The following is a 17,011-nucleotide window of genomic DNA, read 5'->3' on the forward strand; positions in this document are numbered from 1 at the left end:
GTCAAAGAGGCCAAGTGGGGAATCGAACTCCCGACCAGATGCCTAAACCACTCAACTCTCCAGCATCCAGCCTTGCTAGTTTTGCAGTTTGGAAACTCGATCTCCGGGTATCAGCATCCTCAATTTTGGCTCCTGTGGCCAATCAGGATACCTTTCCACCTCCGTGGACTTCAGCAAGCTGCAGGGTGATCCTAGAAGGAACAACTGAGAAGCCACTTATGATTACTTTATACCTTTAAAAAATATTATTTTTGAAAGATTGCCATTTGCCTTAATTGACTTGATGGGATATATTTAATAAATTATGGATTGTGCTCTTCCAGTGAGCCCAAGTGCCATGGGAAAGGTTATTTCAAAAGATGGAAGATATGAATTACCTGCTTTGGGTCTTTGAGTTAACAAATCAGCCTGAAAACTAGAAACGATGGTGTCTCTCATTAAGATTTTCCCATTACGTACATCTGTTTCCCCTTCAGTGCTAAAATCTCTCCCTGAAAACCATCTCTGGTTTTGCTCTGACGCATTCCCTTATATTTAATGCTTTTCCTTTTACTCCCACAGGGAATTTGTGGCAGGGGTCCCGATCCTCCACCTGCCGTTCTGCATGTGAGAACAGCAACCCTCCGGGGCCCACGGGCTGCCAAATATGCCTCCATTGACCTGTGGAGTTCTTTTCCTCGCTATCTATATGCCCTTTCATCTCATCACAGGTAAGTGAAGCATTAAAAACGGTGTGGAGAGGCAGTGCCCAGGTTAATTCGATGGGCTGTTCAGAGCTGTTGATGATTCCCCCCCCCCCCCCCCGTCTTACAAGCTTTTCTTTGTAATCAGTTGCAATACTTTGTGAATTACCCCAGACAATGGATGACCACAAGGGCAGAGTAAAGAATTTGTTTTGCATTAGAAATTTCTAAGGTGGATCTGTTAAGGGAGGAAAAATACCTGGGAGATGGCGGTACAGTACAATATTTGTACTGTTTCTATCTGGTAGTGGCCCAAAAAACCTTGGCTTCTATTAAGTCAATTGGTACATGTGTCTAAAATGTGTATATATTTGAGCCCAGCTTGTTCTCTGGTTTCTTTTTTCTAGTTGCCACTTGCTCAAAGCATGGCATTGCTTTCTCTCCCTCAAAAGATTGTTTATTTTACCCCTTTTCAAAAATATTTTTTCACACGGCCTATAGCTTTTTGAAGCATTCATATTTAGTACCCCCTTGTCAAACCTGTAAAACCTTTGAGGGTAAAACCTATAAAGCTCAGATGTGTGGCTCCCTCACAGGTATTCAGTGATTCTGATTAGGTATGGATAGGTACGCTGGGATGGAAAGAACGGGAACCGTTCTGCGGCCGCCAAGGGTCATCCTTTTGGCAGCCCAAGAATTCCTGCCCCAAAGGATCAATGTGGGTTCCCTGAGATGGGTATTGGCAAAGGGAGAATGCTTGAACAGGAAGGGAAGCTCAGGTGAGAGACTGTTTTTCTATGCCAAATCTGCCAGCCTAGTGCTTCCTTCTGCCTGGGATGAGGATGGGGAGCAGCTGCAGGTGGGTCTTTTGAATTTTTCTTTTGTTTTTGCCTGATACGTTCCTAGCTGGCTGGAAAGCTCAGTGGTTTAGGTCTCTGCCTATGGGGCCAGAAGCTGAGAGTTTGATTCCACGCCATGCCTCCTGCGTGTAGAGCCAACCTGGGTAGCCTTGGGCAAGCTGTACAATTCCTCCTAACCTATACACCTTCCTCTAATTGTCTGCCAAAACCTGTGTGTGATTCAGAATCTAACATTTGAAAAGAACAGTATAGTACCCTGTTTCCCCAAAAATGAGACCTAGCCTGAAGATAAGCTCTAGTAGGATTTTTCAGGATGCTCGTTATAGAAGCCCTACCCCAAAAATAAGCCCCAGTTAAGTGAAACCCCGCCCTCCACCCTTGTGCAGTGACCAGAAGAGGACAAGATGTCTGTAATTAAATAAATGTAGATGGTTGTACATGAAAAAAATAAAACATCCCCTGAAAATAAGCTCTAATGCGTTTTTGGAGCAAAAATTAATATAAGACCCTGTCTTATTTTTGAGGAAACAGGGTAGCAGCTCATGCATTGCAGCCAAGGAGAAAAATGGCTATCTTGCTCAAAAATATGTATTTGTTCACATTTATGTACAGAAACTATTTGGCAACTGTGTTTTGCAAGAACTCCCAAAATGGCTGACAATAGATCCAGAATGATAAAATCCATAAAACAAGTTTAAAACTTTTAGGGTTAGAGCAGATCAGGGATTTTATAAAACAAGACGGGAGAGGGGGAAGGGAAAGAAAGACAGGAGCTAAAATCCTGTTGTGCCTTTTCTGTCACTCCGCATGCAAATGCCCACGGCGACCTCTTCCTTCGCGGTGGTTCGCTGCTAGGATTTACGTCAAGATGTTGGCCCACACATTTTTTTCAGTTGGCACTGGAGCCATCGCAGATTGAACTGGTCTCAAGTCTTTGTGAAGGGAATTGCATCGGTCCAGGGGCCGCCCTGGCGAAGGCGCTGGCTCGCATGATGCGTTGTAGCTGGGAAGTGGTGGTATGATAGCCAGACTATAATGAGCATGGCTAAATAAAAAGGAGGGGAGGGATAGGACACTGGTGAATCCTTTTATTAAGCAAGATACTTGTATTAAATAAAATACTTTTACTAAATAAGATGCTTAAATAAGATGTTGTTGTTGTTTAGTTGTTTAGTTGTGTCCGATTCTTCGTGATCCCGTAGAACAGAGCACGCCAGGCCCTCCTCTCTTGCACTGCCTCCCGGACTTTGGTCAATTTCATGTTGGTCGCTTCGATGACCCTGTCCAGCCGTCTCGTCCTCTGTCGTCGCCTTCTCCTCTTGCCTTCCCTCTTTTCCAACATCAGGGGCTTTTCCAGGGAGTCCTCTCTTCTCATGAGAGAAGATACTTGTATGAAATAAAATACTTTTATTAAATAATAATTGTTTTGAGCCAGCAAGGCAATTCTGAGTTATTGAGACCCTTTTAAGGGTTTTCTAGTTCGTGGACACTCGGAAGTGGTTTCCCATTTTCTTCTTCTGGAAGGGCATCCCTGGGGCTGCGCAGCTGGCCCAAGACTACATAGGTTGGCTCTACTCACAAGAAGCCCAGTGGGGGAATTGAACCCCCAACCTCTGGCTCTACAGCCAGAGACCTAACCTGCCGAACTACCCATATGCAGGCAGGCAGGGTTGGTGGCCCGTCTGTCCCTGCTCTGGGAAAGGAAGCCAGAGGGAGGTTTGAGATGAGTGGGACCCCCCCCCCACCTCCACGGCTATGGGTCTGGCTGCCCTCCCAACAACCACACATCTCGAGACAGGGGTTAAAACAGAGCTTTAGCAGATGGCAGCAAAATCCTTCTTAGTGCAACATCTTTAGTCAGCCCACTCTGAAACCACACCGCGTGTAACCTGTTGGCAGATTGGCTGTGAAGGATGGACAGCCTTCTTCTGAACAGCCTGACTTCATACTGTTTAGGACTGCTGATCAAAAACGGTGTCTGGGGCATTGCTCCATAAAAAAGCCTTCAATGCAGACAGTTGCATGTTGGAAATCCTTTGCATCTCCAGCAGCTGCAGGATCGTGGCTTTTATTTTGATTCTTAGACTGCCTTGAATTGGTTTACAAGGTTTTTAGATTGTTTTTAATATGTTGCATCGGTCTTACTCCCTGAGACCACCAGGTATAGGGTGATTCAGAAATATCTAAAGAATGAAATATCTTATTTTCAGGTTGCAAAAGGGCATTAAAAAACAACAACCACCCTGCTGTTAAGTCAGGGAAATTCTGGTGAGCTGAGAAAAGACACTTTCACTGCCTGGATCAGTCATGGCAATGGGTCAGGCTAACCCAGAGCCCGGGTTAAAAGGTTAAGTCAGTGGGGCTAGCCCTAAGTCGGTGGGCTCCTGTTGTGTGGGGCATGCAAAACAGATCTCCATCGGGATTGTCCCCCGCACCCCGTCCAACGTGCGAATCTAGGCTGAATGGGGTGGATGCCAGCTGGGAGCGATCAAGGAGCAGAACTGGTTAATGGAATCCAGAAACCTTTGGGGACACAGGAAGGAAAAAGCTTCCGGCAAGCGGCTTTGGATAAGGGGTTTAAATCAAGTTAGCGTTCACAAGCCTCCCCCACTCGCCCCGAGGGAGTCCAGTCGCTGGCATTGTGTTTCCCTTCCAGAAGCCGAAACTGCTCTGCGAGGTGTAGATTTTCTAGAAAAGGAAGAACATACCAACATAGATTTGGAGTTGAGTCCAAGTTCAGTCACTGGAGTGACTTAAATCTGTTTTGATCGTGACTCCCGCGACCGGATTCCCCCAACCCTGGTAGTTAGCATCCTGAGGAATGCTTCTCTTTTGGCCCCAAATCCTCCTGCATCGTTACGCCAGCGGGAGGGAAGTGGAGTAACTTTCAACGGCAAATTCTTGTGAATGCACAAGTCCCCGCATAAATTCCTGATTGCATGCCATACGGTAAGGCTCCTGAGTGGAGATGGTTGAGTTTGTGGGCATTTTATTTCTTATTGATCGGCGGCCTTTCTCCCAATAAGGGGACCCAAAGTGGCTCACCCTATTAAAAAGAATGCAATTAAAAACGTAATATGTTAAACATTTTTAAAAAAAAATCCAATTCAATGATGCTGTGGTTAAAATACAATGGAATAATCAAAAGCAAGTAAACATTTAAAACAATCTTAACTTCCAAAAGGCATTCAAGGACTCAAATCATAACAGTTAAAATATTGGCTGAGAAGATGGGGCTTAAGCAGTCAGAAAAAGGGCGAAAGAGAGGGGGACGCGCCTGACTTCCTGAGGGACAGCATCCCATTACCTGGGAGCTACAGCCAAGAAGGCCCTTCCTCGTGTTCCCCGTCGGACGCGTTGAGCAGCCGGTTGGACTCGATGGCCTTATAGGTCTCTTCCAACTTCAGGATTCTAGGATTCTAGGATGGCCTTTTCTACCACACCTGAGCCTGAAATTTTCAGATCCCGGAGGTATTGCCTTTTATATATATATAAAAAAAACACCCAATAATTCCAAACAGGTAAGGTCCTCAAGCTCTGAAAACCTCCCACCTTTTCATTCCGCAGTTCTGAGTCTCTGCTGTGACGTAGCAGGTGCTCCGGTCTCGTAGCGGAATTCTACATTCAGAAATGCCTCTGGCCCTCCTCCGCCTTTCTAAATAAATAAATAAATAAATAAATAAATAAATAAATAAATAAATAAATAAATAAATAAATAAATAAATAAATAAATAAATAAATGCTCTTTTCTCAGAGAAAAAAAAGTCATTTACAGGGATCCAACCTGTCAAATCTACGCTCCACTCAAAGTGGCCGCGGTGGGAATCTTCCAAGGCAGTCTACAGGGATAGATTTACTCGCAGAAATGTGGCCAGAGGTCCCCAAACCCATATGCTTACGATTGGTCTTCCTTTGTTGCCCCCAGTGGGAGCTGACCAGTGCAGCGGAGGGAGCAATATCTTCACAGAGATCCCAGAGAACAGTCCCTACGGCACCTTAGTCTGCTACTTATCGGTATTCGGTGATCTGGAGACCAGCACCATACAGCTGACTTTGAGCGGGATGCATGCCAGCTGGTTCTACCTGGATGGAAAAGCGGTGCGGCTGAACGTCTCGGAGGAGAAGGTGCTGGACAGAGAGGTGAGTGCTCCCCAAAAGCCGCCTTGCTAAGGTGAGAGAGCACGGACTGCTTGAGAGGGACCTGAGCCACGATAGCCGTAATCAAGAACTTGAAAAAGATACTCTTCCAGGCTGTGGTTGTGATGGATGATTATTCTGTTCCTTAGCACGGTCAGCACGCCTGTGTGTATCAGTTGCTGAGGGTCATGAGCGGGAGGGTGCAGTTCGGGTGGACAGCTGCTGAAGGACTACCTTCTCTTTGAAGGAATCTTCCATTCCAAGGGTTCCATGGATGATTTAAAGATAAAGAAACACAGGAAGGGAGAGCAGGGACCTCATCATCCACAGTGAACAGCACCCAGGGCAACAGACTTCAGCAGCATGCAGGCCACCCGGTCACACAACCTTCTCCGCTTGAGTGAAATGCATTGTGGCTCCTTTCAAATTATAAATGTCATGTCTAATTCTGTATCTGTGCATGGAAATCGGTAGAGGTGCTTTTATGCAAATCAGTGTTCTCTCTTGTCCCATGTGTTAGTGAGGTGTCGGTGACCAGTTTAATGAAATTACCTGCTGGTTAACTGGTTGGCTATGGCTGAACAGAAAGCTGGTTTAGGGTGTGACTACACAGCAAAAGAAATGTCAGTTCGCTTGCTCTGAAGTCATGCCGGCGAATTTGTGCTTCTCCATGTCTATACAGTGAAATGGCCATGCAGGGAGAGAGAAAGAAATCCTTGTTTGCAGCTTGTTAACATAGTTCTTCTGTAGTCCTGCAGGAGACATGGTTACAGGAGAAGTATCTAATAAGCTGTAAACAAGGGCAAAAGGACAATTTCCTCATCTTGTTTCCTTCTCTTTTTCTCTATTCCACTTCCCTTCCCTCCTTTCTTGCTGTCTAAGTGATCTAGCGCAACAGCGCTGGGACTAAGTTGTTTTAATAAAAGGAGGGAAAGGCCTATGGTGCCTGGAGGGGAGCAGTGGAGTGAAGGACCATACTGTTCTTCCTCAGTTCAAGCAGTCACACAGCTTGAACTGATGCCAATAGAGGCAAAAACTACAGATGTGGAGGAAGGGGGAAACTTCAGGCTGATTTGCATTTCCTTTAGTGTCATGTGGTCAGCGGAAACAAGTTGCAAATCAGCCCATCCCGATGCTGTAGCATTTCTTGCATTTTTAATCCCTATGGTCGCACCCTCAGACTAGCCTTTGGCCTCATTCAGCGGAGACCTTCCTGAGTGATGATGTTCTTATTTTGGGTCATTCAAGAAATTTTTTTTTGTCCAGATTTCTTGAATGATGGGGGAAGATGAGGATGTTGTTTTGCAGTTAGGCTGCAGCTGCTAGGTCCACTCTTGTAAGTGAACACAGGCCTAACCAGTGCTGTTCATTCACAGTACAGGTTATGTCTCATCTCGATTCCTGTGTCCAGTTCTGGGCACCACACTCCAAGAGTGATGCCAGCAAACTGGAGCCAGTTCAGAGGAGGGCAGCAAGGAGGATGATCAGGGGAGTGGAAACCAAGCCTTAGGAGGAAAGGCTGAAAGAACTGGACCTGTTTAACCTTGAGAAAAGAAGACTGAGGAGAGAGAGGATAGTACTTTTCAAATAATTGGAAGGCTGTCCTACAGAGGAGGGGCAGGATCTGTCCTCAGTCATCCCGGAGTGCAGGGCACATAACAATGGTCTCAAGTGACAGGAAGCCAGATTTGGGCTGAATATCAGGAAAAACTCCCTAACTGTTAGAGCAGTACGACAAGGCAACCACTGCGGGTGAGTGCTCCAATGCTGGAGGCCTTCAAGAGAAACGTAGTCAACTGCCTGGCAGATCTGCTTTGATTCCTGCCTTGAGCAGGGGGTTGGACTGGATGGCCTCGTAGGTCCCTTCCAACTCCATGATTCTATGATGCTATTCTGTGATGTTGCAAGGAATTGTGAGAGTGTAGGGCTCAGATCACACACAGCCCTTGATCCTCAGATGGAGGGAGATTTCCTAGAATCATAGACTCTTTTAAGATGCCCTTTCATGGATCTGTCTGGAATATGGGGGAGTTCAGGCCAAGAAAAAGAAGGAAGGAAGCAAAGGAGAGAAGGTTCTGGCCTTGCAGGGGTCCACATTGAGTTCTCCAGAGCAGAGGGCAGGGGATGGCTGCTTTTTTGAAGTTCTACCAAGCCCCATGTCTACCCTCTGTGAGGAAAGCAAAAGGGAAAGGCTCCCAATCTAGAAACATGCAAAATATATACAGTACATGGCCAAGATGAAGAAAGAGGGACGCAGATGGTGGAAGGGGTGACGCTGTCCTTGTTTTGTGTCCTTAGGCACTGGAAACTCCAGTTCTGATGGTCTCCTTCACGTGCACCGAGGATGGTTTCTCACCGGTATAAATCATTTTAATTTTCTTCTCTCTGGTAAACTGTGCTTTTGACATCTTTGGGTGGTTGCTTTCACCCAGAGTTCCTCCAACGTCCATAGTTGTGCAGACTTACATTAAGTAATGCATTGTCTCGATTTGGATTTGCAGAGGGGGCTGCTATTCTGATTTTATTTTCACGCGGACTCCAACCCTGTGAGGTAGGCCATTTCGGCCGCCATTCGGCAAAGGGAGAAGGGAGGCAGACGAGGAATTGCTTCCTTGAGTCCGTGGGAGAGGCAGGCTGAGGGCAGGGAGGTTGATGTCTGTACAGTTTGCATGGAAACTTTATGTCTTTCAGTGAGGAATGTGATATAGATCTCATTCTAAGTGATTTTTTCCTTAATGAGACTTCCTCCTGCAGGAATGAGATTTCATGGCTCCCCAAAAAAACAAAGACCTATAAAACCCAGTGCAAGTTCATGCCTGTTATACTCAAATCATGTACAGAAAAGATGGGATTCTGCACAGGAAGGATAATAATCCCACAGAGTGTTTTTCTTCCGTTGCTGTTTCTTAATGAATCCTGCAGAGAAAATATGCCATCCTGCGCAGGAATTGTAGTCATCCTGCGCAGGAGTAAAAACAACCACGGAATGTCCAAGAAACCTCACGAGATTTCCGCAAGACCTCTTAGGAAAAGCAAATCTTGCCCAGAAAAATCTTTTTTTAAAAAAAACATTTTATTATTTTTGAGACATACATATCTACAGAACAAACAAAAACCTACAGACAATCAAGAACACTTAAGAACAACAAAACACATAAGCGGAGAGGTATTTCCCATACCAACTTATCTATTATATAATTTCTGACTACAGGAGAGCTTATGCCTTATTCCCATACTACATCATCGTATATCCGTGTGTATCTACACATCTTATATTTCATATCCCTATTTTGTATATCTAATTAAGTGTCTAACAGCCCAGAGAAATCTTATGGCAAGGGGGGAAAAGAAGGATTTCCCTCCCTCTGTTTCTCACAGAGTGAGAGAGGTTGTGAGGTTCAGACCCTTACCCCCCAAACCCGTCCTTGTGGAATCATTTAAAAAATGGGGTGTTCTTTTCTCATAGCTGTTGAAACACCCACACATTCCCCGAAGCCATTTCTCTCTCAACTGTTGTCTGTCACAGGCAACAAGAATACATGACCAAGAGGATGTAAATCCACATCTGGGTCTCTCCTTGACCAGCGGCTGCAAGAGGGAACCTCTACCAGGGTGGCTTGCCCAGATCCCGGGGACCGCCCTTCCACTCCCCCCCCCCCAGCAAAAGATCCTACCCTGAGGAGGTAGGCCGAGTTTTGGGCAGGATCCTCATGGCCTCTCTTGTTTGCTGCCAGGTTGAATACCGGATCATAGTGCAAGTCATGAACGAAAATGACAACAAGCCACAGTTTCAAGAAGACACTATTGTGATGCAGAACATCAGCGAGGTGAGCCAGACGGGTGGGGGACAACGATGCTCGGGCTTCTTCAAGGTGGGAGCTCCACGTTAATTTTATTTATTTATTTTTTTGAGGAACATTTGTTCTTCTGTACTCTGCGCCCTGGACTCCAAGGAGGTTCACACACCACCTTAACCTCTCACACAGAAGATATGACCAAAGGCAAACACTCTGGTTATATTTGACCAGCCCTCAAATATCTGCTGATGCGGTGCGCAGATTTGTGATTTTGGTCCATCGTCCCCAGAATTCCCTAGGCACCTGCCGCCTGGGAAGTCGTGGGAGAGGTGGTTCAGGAGCGCTTCATGTCTGGCTGGAAAGCGAAGGGACTTTCCCAAATGGACACCACAGGACGACCTGTAGAGTTACTCAGAGTTTGAAAGTAACATGGTGCTGGTGCTGCATTTTCCTGCAAAATCTGCTTTTGGGAAGCAATGAGCGGGACCTGAAAATGTTACTTTTGGGTTGACCATCTCACAAAATTCTGAGAGTTGTCATGCAGTGACAATAATAATAATGTTTCCAAGCCCTGGTTTAATGAAGTTATATTTCAGAAGTAAAATAATTAGAATGGACAATAAGGGTAATGTTTTCTGTTTAACCTCTGAAGTTCCATTTAAGGGCATTTCTAAGCTTTTTCAGACATTCTGAGTAGAATGTTTTTCCAATCCTAACATTAAAAACTTAAAGGAGTGAAAAACATGATTTATACCAAAATTGCTATACAAGTGTGTGTTGGTAATATTAACCCCCACAAATTGCTCAGGGTGTGTGTTTGCAATGTGGTCTTTGTGTACACCATGAATTACTTAAAAAATATTAAAAATAACCAAGGAATACAACTTTGGTTGTATTCTCGAAGAATTCTCGAGAATACAACCAAAGAATAATTTCTTTCTTTCTTTCTTTCTTTCTTTCTTTCTTTCTTTCTTTCTTTCTTTCTTTCTTTCTTTCTTTCTTTCTTTCTTTCTTTCTTTCTTTCTTTCTTTCTTTCTTTCTTTCTTTCTTTCTTTCTTTCTTTCTTTCTTTCGCTTATGACTGATGAGTGGCCAGAGGGAACTTGGAGAGCATCTCATAGATGAGTGTGGAATTGTGACCTTCCTCTAACACTTAAAAAAAGGCAACTCATTTATCTTCATTTATCTCTCCAAACTGCTGCTACACTGCAGTGGTTCAGGCAGGAAGTCAAATTTGATAATTGATATTCCGTCCTGTCTCAAGAAAATAATATATTTTTTGCACGTGTGCTTAGAAGAAACCAGTCCCTAAGGCTGGCTTCTTCTAAGTTTGGTCCTTCCAGATGTTTTGACTTCAGGTCCCATCCAGCATGGCCAAGGATCCTTGGAGTTGAGGTCTAAAATATCCAAAGCAGTGGATCCCAACCTTGGGCAGCGCCGGTGTTCTTGGACTGCAAATCCCAGAAACCCCGGGCAGAACAGCTGGCAGTGAAGGCTTCCGGGAATTGCAGTTGAAGAACATCTGGGAGACCCAAGGTTGGGATCCACTCCTCTAGAGGACCCAGAATCGAGAGCCATTACTCTTACGGGCCCACATTGTTTGGACGCAGCTGCTCCCTATATCTCCAGAGGGAGGGCCCCCTCAATGCTCCCCTTCTCCCTCCACCCACATCTCCCATCCTCTCTTCCACAGCTGGCTGCCGTGCACTCGGTGGTGTTCAGCACCCACGCGGAGGATGCAGACGGCGACACCCTCATGTATGTGATTGACAGCACATCGGTGAGTCCCCCCCCCCCCGCCGGGCACACTGCCCTGCATCCTCCCTGGTCTCCCTTGGTCACCAAAGGCCGAGCCACCGAGGGGCGGTCGGGAGCTGCAGGCTCGAGAGAAGAACTGCGCCATAGCTCAGGGGTTTAAGGCCTCTGGCTGCAGAGCCCGAGGTGGGGAGTTCGATTCCGGACTGTGCCTCCTTGACAGGGGCTGGACGGGATGACCCTTCCAGCCCCGCAGTTCTAAAATGATGATGATCATCCTTAACCAACCACTGGATAGCTCAGGGGTTTAGGTCTCTGGCTGAGGAGCCCGAGGTTGGGAGTTTGGTTCCTCCTTGGCAGGGGATGGACTGGATGATCCTTAGAGGTCCCTTCCAGCCCTGCAGAGGATGATGGGGCTGTACAAATTGAGGAGAAGGGAAAAGGTTTAGGCAGGTCTCCCTCACATCCCATTGATTAGGTGGCCCCCATTTTTTAATTACGTTGTTCTCGTCCAGTGTATATTATGCCCCCTTTCCGTTCGGGCGAGAGGTAGGCAGCTTTGTACTTTCGGACACTGGTTTCCAGAATGCTCCCAGCAGCCAAAACCTCGGAGAATTTGGGACCCTGGAGTCAAGAAACACACAAAACTGCTCCCCTCTAATTCAGGCCCACCATCTTGGGGTGGGGTGGGAGAGAGAAGCAAATATTTCATAAAAACAGCAGCGAAACTAGTAACAAGTCATGCCAAAAACTAAATCAGAATGAAGTTCACCATGACCAGCTGCGGTTTAAAAAGAGCTTTTTTCAGCCCCATCCAGGAATTATCTTTTTTCTTCTTTTAATGCTACTAAAAGCATCAAGGGTAGCAAATGCCCGTCATGAACTCCTGAGCATTTTTCAAATCAAAAGGTGTCCCCCCACCACCCATTTTCTCAAAAGTGCCATATGGTTTGGCTGATAATCGCTCTTTGCTTAGGTTTAGGGAACTCAACCATTGCTTCTTTCCTGCCAGGCGGTGTAAGGGTGGGGTTTGCGGGCAAGAAACGGGAGAATGGGGCTTTGTGCGCCTTTCCCCTGCTTGTTGGCTTCCGCCAGCACCCTCGTTTTTCTTTGGGTTGGCAAAGCTGTGCCTGGGAGCCTTCAATGAGAAATGATGAGGGAGGGGGCAGAGGCTTCTGGTGGGGAGGATTCAAGGGTGAAGCCCTCTGGCTGTGGCTTCCTCCCTGTCCACTGTGCTCTCCACCGCATGCTGAGTCAAAGCCTTAAGTCCATTGACCCCACTATGGCCAACTCTGGCTGGCAGCAGCCATGGCTTTCCAGAGGTTCCTGGAGCTTGCTTTTGAAGTCAGGGCTCTTTGTCAGAGCCTGAGTGGCCTCCCATCCAAGTGAGAACCAGGCCTGACCCTGCTTAGCTTCTGGAAGCAGATGATGGCAGGTGCATGTGTTCAGGGTGAACCTAAAATGCTGTGTAAAGCAGTTTGGTTCCCGCTCATCAGATGTAGAGTGAAAAGTGTCTTTCCCACAGAAAAGATGCCCTCTCGGTCTAAATGCCAGCTATCAGGCCCTTGATGTCCATTGAGCCCTATATTGCCAACTCTGGCTGGAAGCAGCAAAGTCCGCGCCGGATTTTCAGGCACAGTTCTTTTCTGCTGGGGGTTGAACCAGGGTTCTTCTGCCTGGAAAGCAGGGGACCTGCCGTGACCCATAACCCCATCCTCAACAGAATTTGGTTGTACAGTTTAGGAGCAGAAAAATGGGGGGAAGATACTTTGTCCTGAATCATAGGTTTGGTCCATATAGGCTGATGCTACCAACTCTGAAGGGCAGCCGTCGCTCTCCAGAGTTTTAAGGCAGGTTTATCTTCTCTCTAGCCCTGTCTGGTATATGCTCTGGGATCTCCCATCCAATGACTAACCAGGCCTGACTCTGCTTAGCTTTCCAAATCTGATGAGAGCAGGGGTCCTCAGGTCTAGACGATGGCAGATCCAGAGTAGGAAACCGTTCATCAGCCACATGTTTGGGCTCAGAAATCCAACTTACCCGGCCCAGCAGAGCCAACGGTCATGGACTGTGGGAGTCAAGTCCCAAACCATCTGGAGGCCCAAAGGCTCCCCATTGCTGGTGGAGGATCATCTGTCAGAAACCACGGTACTCCAAAAGTCCAGCCTCCAACCCAGGACAAAAACAAGACTCTCCGGTCACATTGCTTATTTATTTCATGTGCCTTTTTCTCCTCTCCAAGGCATTTTTTAGGGCTTCTCAGATTTTACTCTTTCAAGGGTCCCGGGAGGTAGGTTCTGCACAGGGACAGCTGCTGTTCATCTCATGGCTCAGCAGGATCCGAGCCCGCGCCTTCCCCAGCCTCCTCGGACACCCTCCGATGCCGGAAAGGAAACAAAGTCCAGGAGGAGACTTGCCATTTTATGGCCGGCGCCTCCCTTCGGCTTGGCTGGCTCCCCTGGCACGGCCACGCTCCGCTGCGCCCTGAGGCTTTTAGTGGCGGCCACTCCGCCTTCCTCCCGGATTTCCTCCATGGCAACGCGCAATGGATGAGCCAATGGGAGCCGTCCCGAGCAGGCCCCTGTGCGTGGGCGTGAGATTAGCCAGGGAGCAAGGACATGGCGGTGTGGGTGTGGGTGTGGATTATGGGAGTACGTGTGCAAAGCGAAACACAGGGGGGATTTGCAGGGCCAAGGGTGAGGAAGGGAGCAGCACCTTTGGCAGAGGGACAAGCATCGAGGATCCAGCAGGACTTTGCGCTCCTTGCCCTGCGTGGGCGACTGATGCGCCTCCTTGAGTCCTTCTGCTTCTCTTTTGACCTCCAGGCGGACGCCAGGTACTTCCGGATTGACCTACCCAACAGCGGCAAGATCGTCCTGGCCAGAACGTTGGATTTCGAGATCAAGAGGCACTTGGAATTCGTAGTTCACGCTGTGGTGAGGAAGGAAACATGATGGGTTTTCCTCTGCACAGGATAGGCTCCTAGTCCTTACCTGGAGCTTTCAGAATTCAACTCCCAGAATCCTCCAGGCAGCATGGCCACCTTGCAGTGATCCCCAGCCTTGGGCCTCCAGATGTTCTTGGACTACAACTCCCAGAAGCCTTCACCATCACCTCTACTGGCTAGGATTTCTGGGAGTTGAAGTCCAAGAACATCTGGAGACCTAAGGTTGGGGGCCACTGATCCAGAGGAGTAGCTGTCTAAGCTCTGGACCTCCCCATGGCCACATCCATCGTTGCCCCCCCGACCCCGAGCAGTGGTTCCCAACTTTGGGTCCCCAGATGTTCTTGGACTTCAGCTCCCAGAAATCGTAGCCATCACAGTGAGTGGCGAAGGCTTCTGGGAGTTTTAGTCCAAGAACATCTGGGGACCCCAGGTTGGGAGCTACTGCCATGGAGAGAACGACTGCAGTGGAGAGAACCCTCTTCTGCAGTCTGTCCTCAGCCCAGTTGGCTAGCTAAGGAGAGACACGTTGGGAAAAAAGAGCTCATGGTCTTGCCCAGGGCCTTCTTGCTGGGGGTCTTATCCTGTACTATGTGGAAGATATCTATGAAGATTCTCAGTCATCCAGCTGAGTTTATCTGGAAGCTGAGTCATGGCAACTGGACTTCTTTCTTGTTAGGCTGAAACCTTTCACTAGTCTTCCAAGCAGCTTTTTCAGTCTGAGTTGGTAGGAGGTCCCTGATAGACCCTCCCCATTGGTTTCACTTCCCCCTGGTCTGAATAGGCTCACAAAGGACAGGGAGTGAGGGATAATCCCACTTCTGCAGTCCTTCTCCACTCATTGTCCTGGGTCGTTAACAGTAGTTAACAGTGGTCTTTCTGGTTAACAGCCATCAACAGCCCATGACAATGGGTGGAGAAGGACTGGAGAAGTGGGATTATCCCTCACCCCAAGTCCTTTTTTCCTTCTAATGAGCCTTTTCAGACCAGAGGGAAGTGAAACCAACCGGGAGGGTCTATCATCTGGGGTCTCCTACCAACTCTCCTCTGCCTGAAGAAGCTGCTTGGATGAGGAATGAAGTGTTTCAGCCCAATAAGAAAGAAGTCCAGTTGCTGTGGCTCAACTTTTAGATATACTACATCAGGGGTCCCCAACCCCCCCCCGTCCGCTGCCCGGTGCTGGTCTGTGGGCTTCCTTGAACTGGTCTGTGGGCGCGGATCTCCACCCCCCCCCATGCACAGCGGGCGTGTTGCGCTTTTGGGTGGGCATGTCGTGCATATGGAGAGATGGGTTGTGCTCACGCGTGGGCGGGCACACCCCTCCACAAGTGCGACATGGCCACCCATGAGCGTGACACTCCCCTCTGCAAGCGCAGGGCTGCCCCTGCCCCCCCCCCCCCAGGCATGGCTTGGTATAGAAGTAGCACACTTTGCTTTTTGAATGTTTCTCTTCTGCTAAGGCCGAGCTCAGGGAGGCTGCTCTCTCTCTCTGTCTCTCTTAGCTGCTGGCTGATCCCCGTCTTCTCACAGAGGGAGGTCCTTCCTAGCCGAGCTGCTAGAGATTCCTTTCAGCTGGAAGGTTATCCCAGTCAGGCCGTCCTTCCTGCATTCAAAGCAGGCGTTCCGCCTCCAAGGGACGGCAGTATTGCATGTCTGGAGGAAGGACCAGACGAGGAGATGGTGGGAGTGAAGAGGATGCTGCTCCCGGAATAGGGAACAGCTCGGGGGGGGGGGAAAGGCACAAGAGAAACTGGAGAGGGTGGGTGGAAGGAGATCAAAGTGACTCACAGGCAGGGATCCAACAGGTGTAGCCCCTGGACGAGCCTGAGAAGGGAACATGTGAACAACCATTTAATCTGCAGGCATTCGCAGGTTTGCCGTGGAAACGGTGGCGTTTTCTCTGCACCAGGCGTGGAAGCCGGCCAGGCTATTAGTTAGAGTTTCTCTTGGGTTTTTATTCTCACGGCTGAACCTAAACCAGGATACATCATGTTTTAGGGGGAAAGGGAGCCAAGAGTTTTAAGTCGTGGCTTTCTCAGGCCGTGATGACACTTGATTTACAGCCTGTTTTATGCTTCTGTTTGAATTAGGTGGCTGCACTGAAACCACGGGTTCTTTCCATAGCTCGTGAGCCCCCCTTCCTTTAATCCTGCCCTCTCCCAATCCCTAGCTCTCCTTTTATGGCTCATTTTAAAGCTCTGATGTTTAGCATGTTGCACGGCATTAAGGAGAAGGAACCATTTTCCAAAATTCTCCCGAATGTACAAACAGAGTCATACATACAGCGGAAAAATGCGGTAGCATCGGCTGTAGTTCATTGGAATTATTTCTTTTTCCATTTATTTATTGGAAAGATTTTTACCCTGCTTTGCTCCTTAAAAGGAGATTGATTTTTATTTTGTACTGATTTTTTTTATCTTTTAAAAATCCATGCAGGGGTCACGTAGAGCTGAACTAGTATATCAATGTACCAGTGAGGTGATATGGCGCTAAACTCAGTATGTTTAAAAATGACCTCAGGTTGACTTGGGAGAAAGACTGCAGGGGTGGGGAGGGGGCATGTTTCTGTTGTCCAAAACATTGTGCCTAGTATAGTATATCACTAGAATACTACACACCGTCACGCTCCCTCCCCATCGTTTTGGACAATGAAACTACATATCACACAGGGAAAGGTCCATTCGAATTGCTTTGGGTTTTAAAAACTAGAAGCCCCAGTGGCAGAGAAAGAACTCTGTCTTGGGAGTAAAAAAAATTCTGAATTCTGGATCGATTCCAATTGACCTTGGCATCATGTGATCAGGGGAAACAAATTTATCTGTGTATTTGCGAAGGC

The 17,011-nt window shown here is 47.7% G+C and overlaps 1 protein-coding gene across 2 annotated transcripts in view; it reads left to right on the forward strand.

The window, feature by feature from the left end:
• Nucleotides 1-564: 564 nt before the first annotated feature.
• LOC110090287 (uncharacterized) overlaps nucleotides 565-17,011 on the forward strand; it is a 43,049-nt gene continuing 26,602 nt past the window's right edge. For both annotated transcript variants that reach the window (XM_073002402.2, XM_073002403.2), the window contains exons 1-6: nucleotides 565-710; nucleotides 5,469-5,683; nucleotides 7,979-8,038; nucleotides 9,415-9,507; nucleotides 11,170-11,256; nucleotides 14,057-14,167. In XM_073002402.2, coding sequence (XP_072858503.2) covers nucleotides 647-710; nucleotides 5,469-5,683; nucleotides 7,979-8,038; nucleotides 9,415-9,507; nucleotides 11,170-11,256; nucleotides 14,057-14,167 — 630 coding nt within the window. In that variant the 5' untranslated portion in view covers nucleotides 565-646. The remainder of the gene's footprint in view (nucleotides 711-5,468; nucleotides 5,684-7,978; nucleotides 8,039-9,414; nucleotides 9,508-11,169; nucleotides 11,257-14,056; nucleotides 14,168-17,011) is intronic.

The sequence above is a fragment of the Pogona vitticeps genome, chromosome 5 (assembly GCF_051106095.1).
Source record: "Pogona vitticeps strain Pit_001003342236 chromosome 5, PviZW2.1, whole genome shotgun sequence".
NCBI lineage: Eukaryota > Metazoa > Chordata > Lepidosauria > Squamata > Agamidae > Pogona > Pogona vitticeps.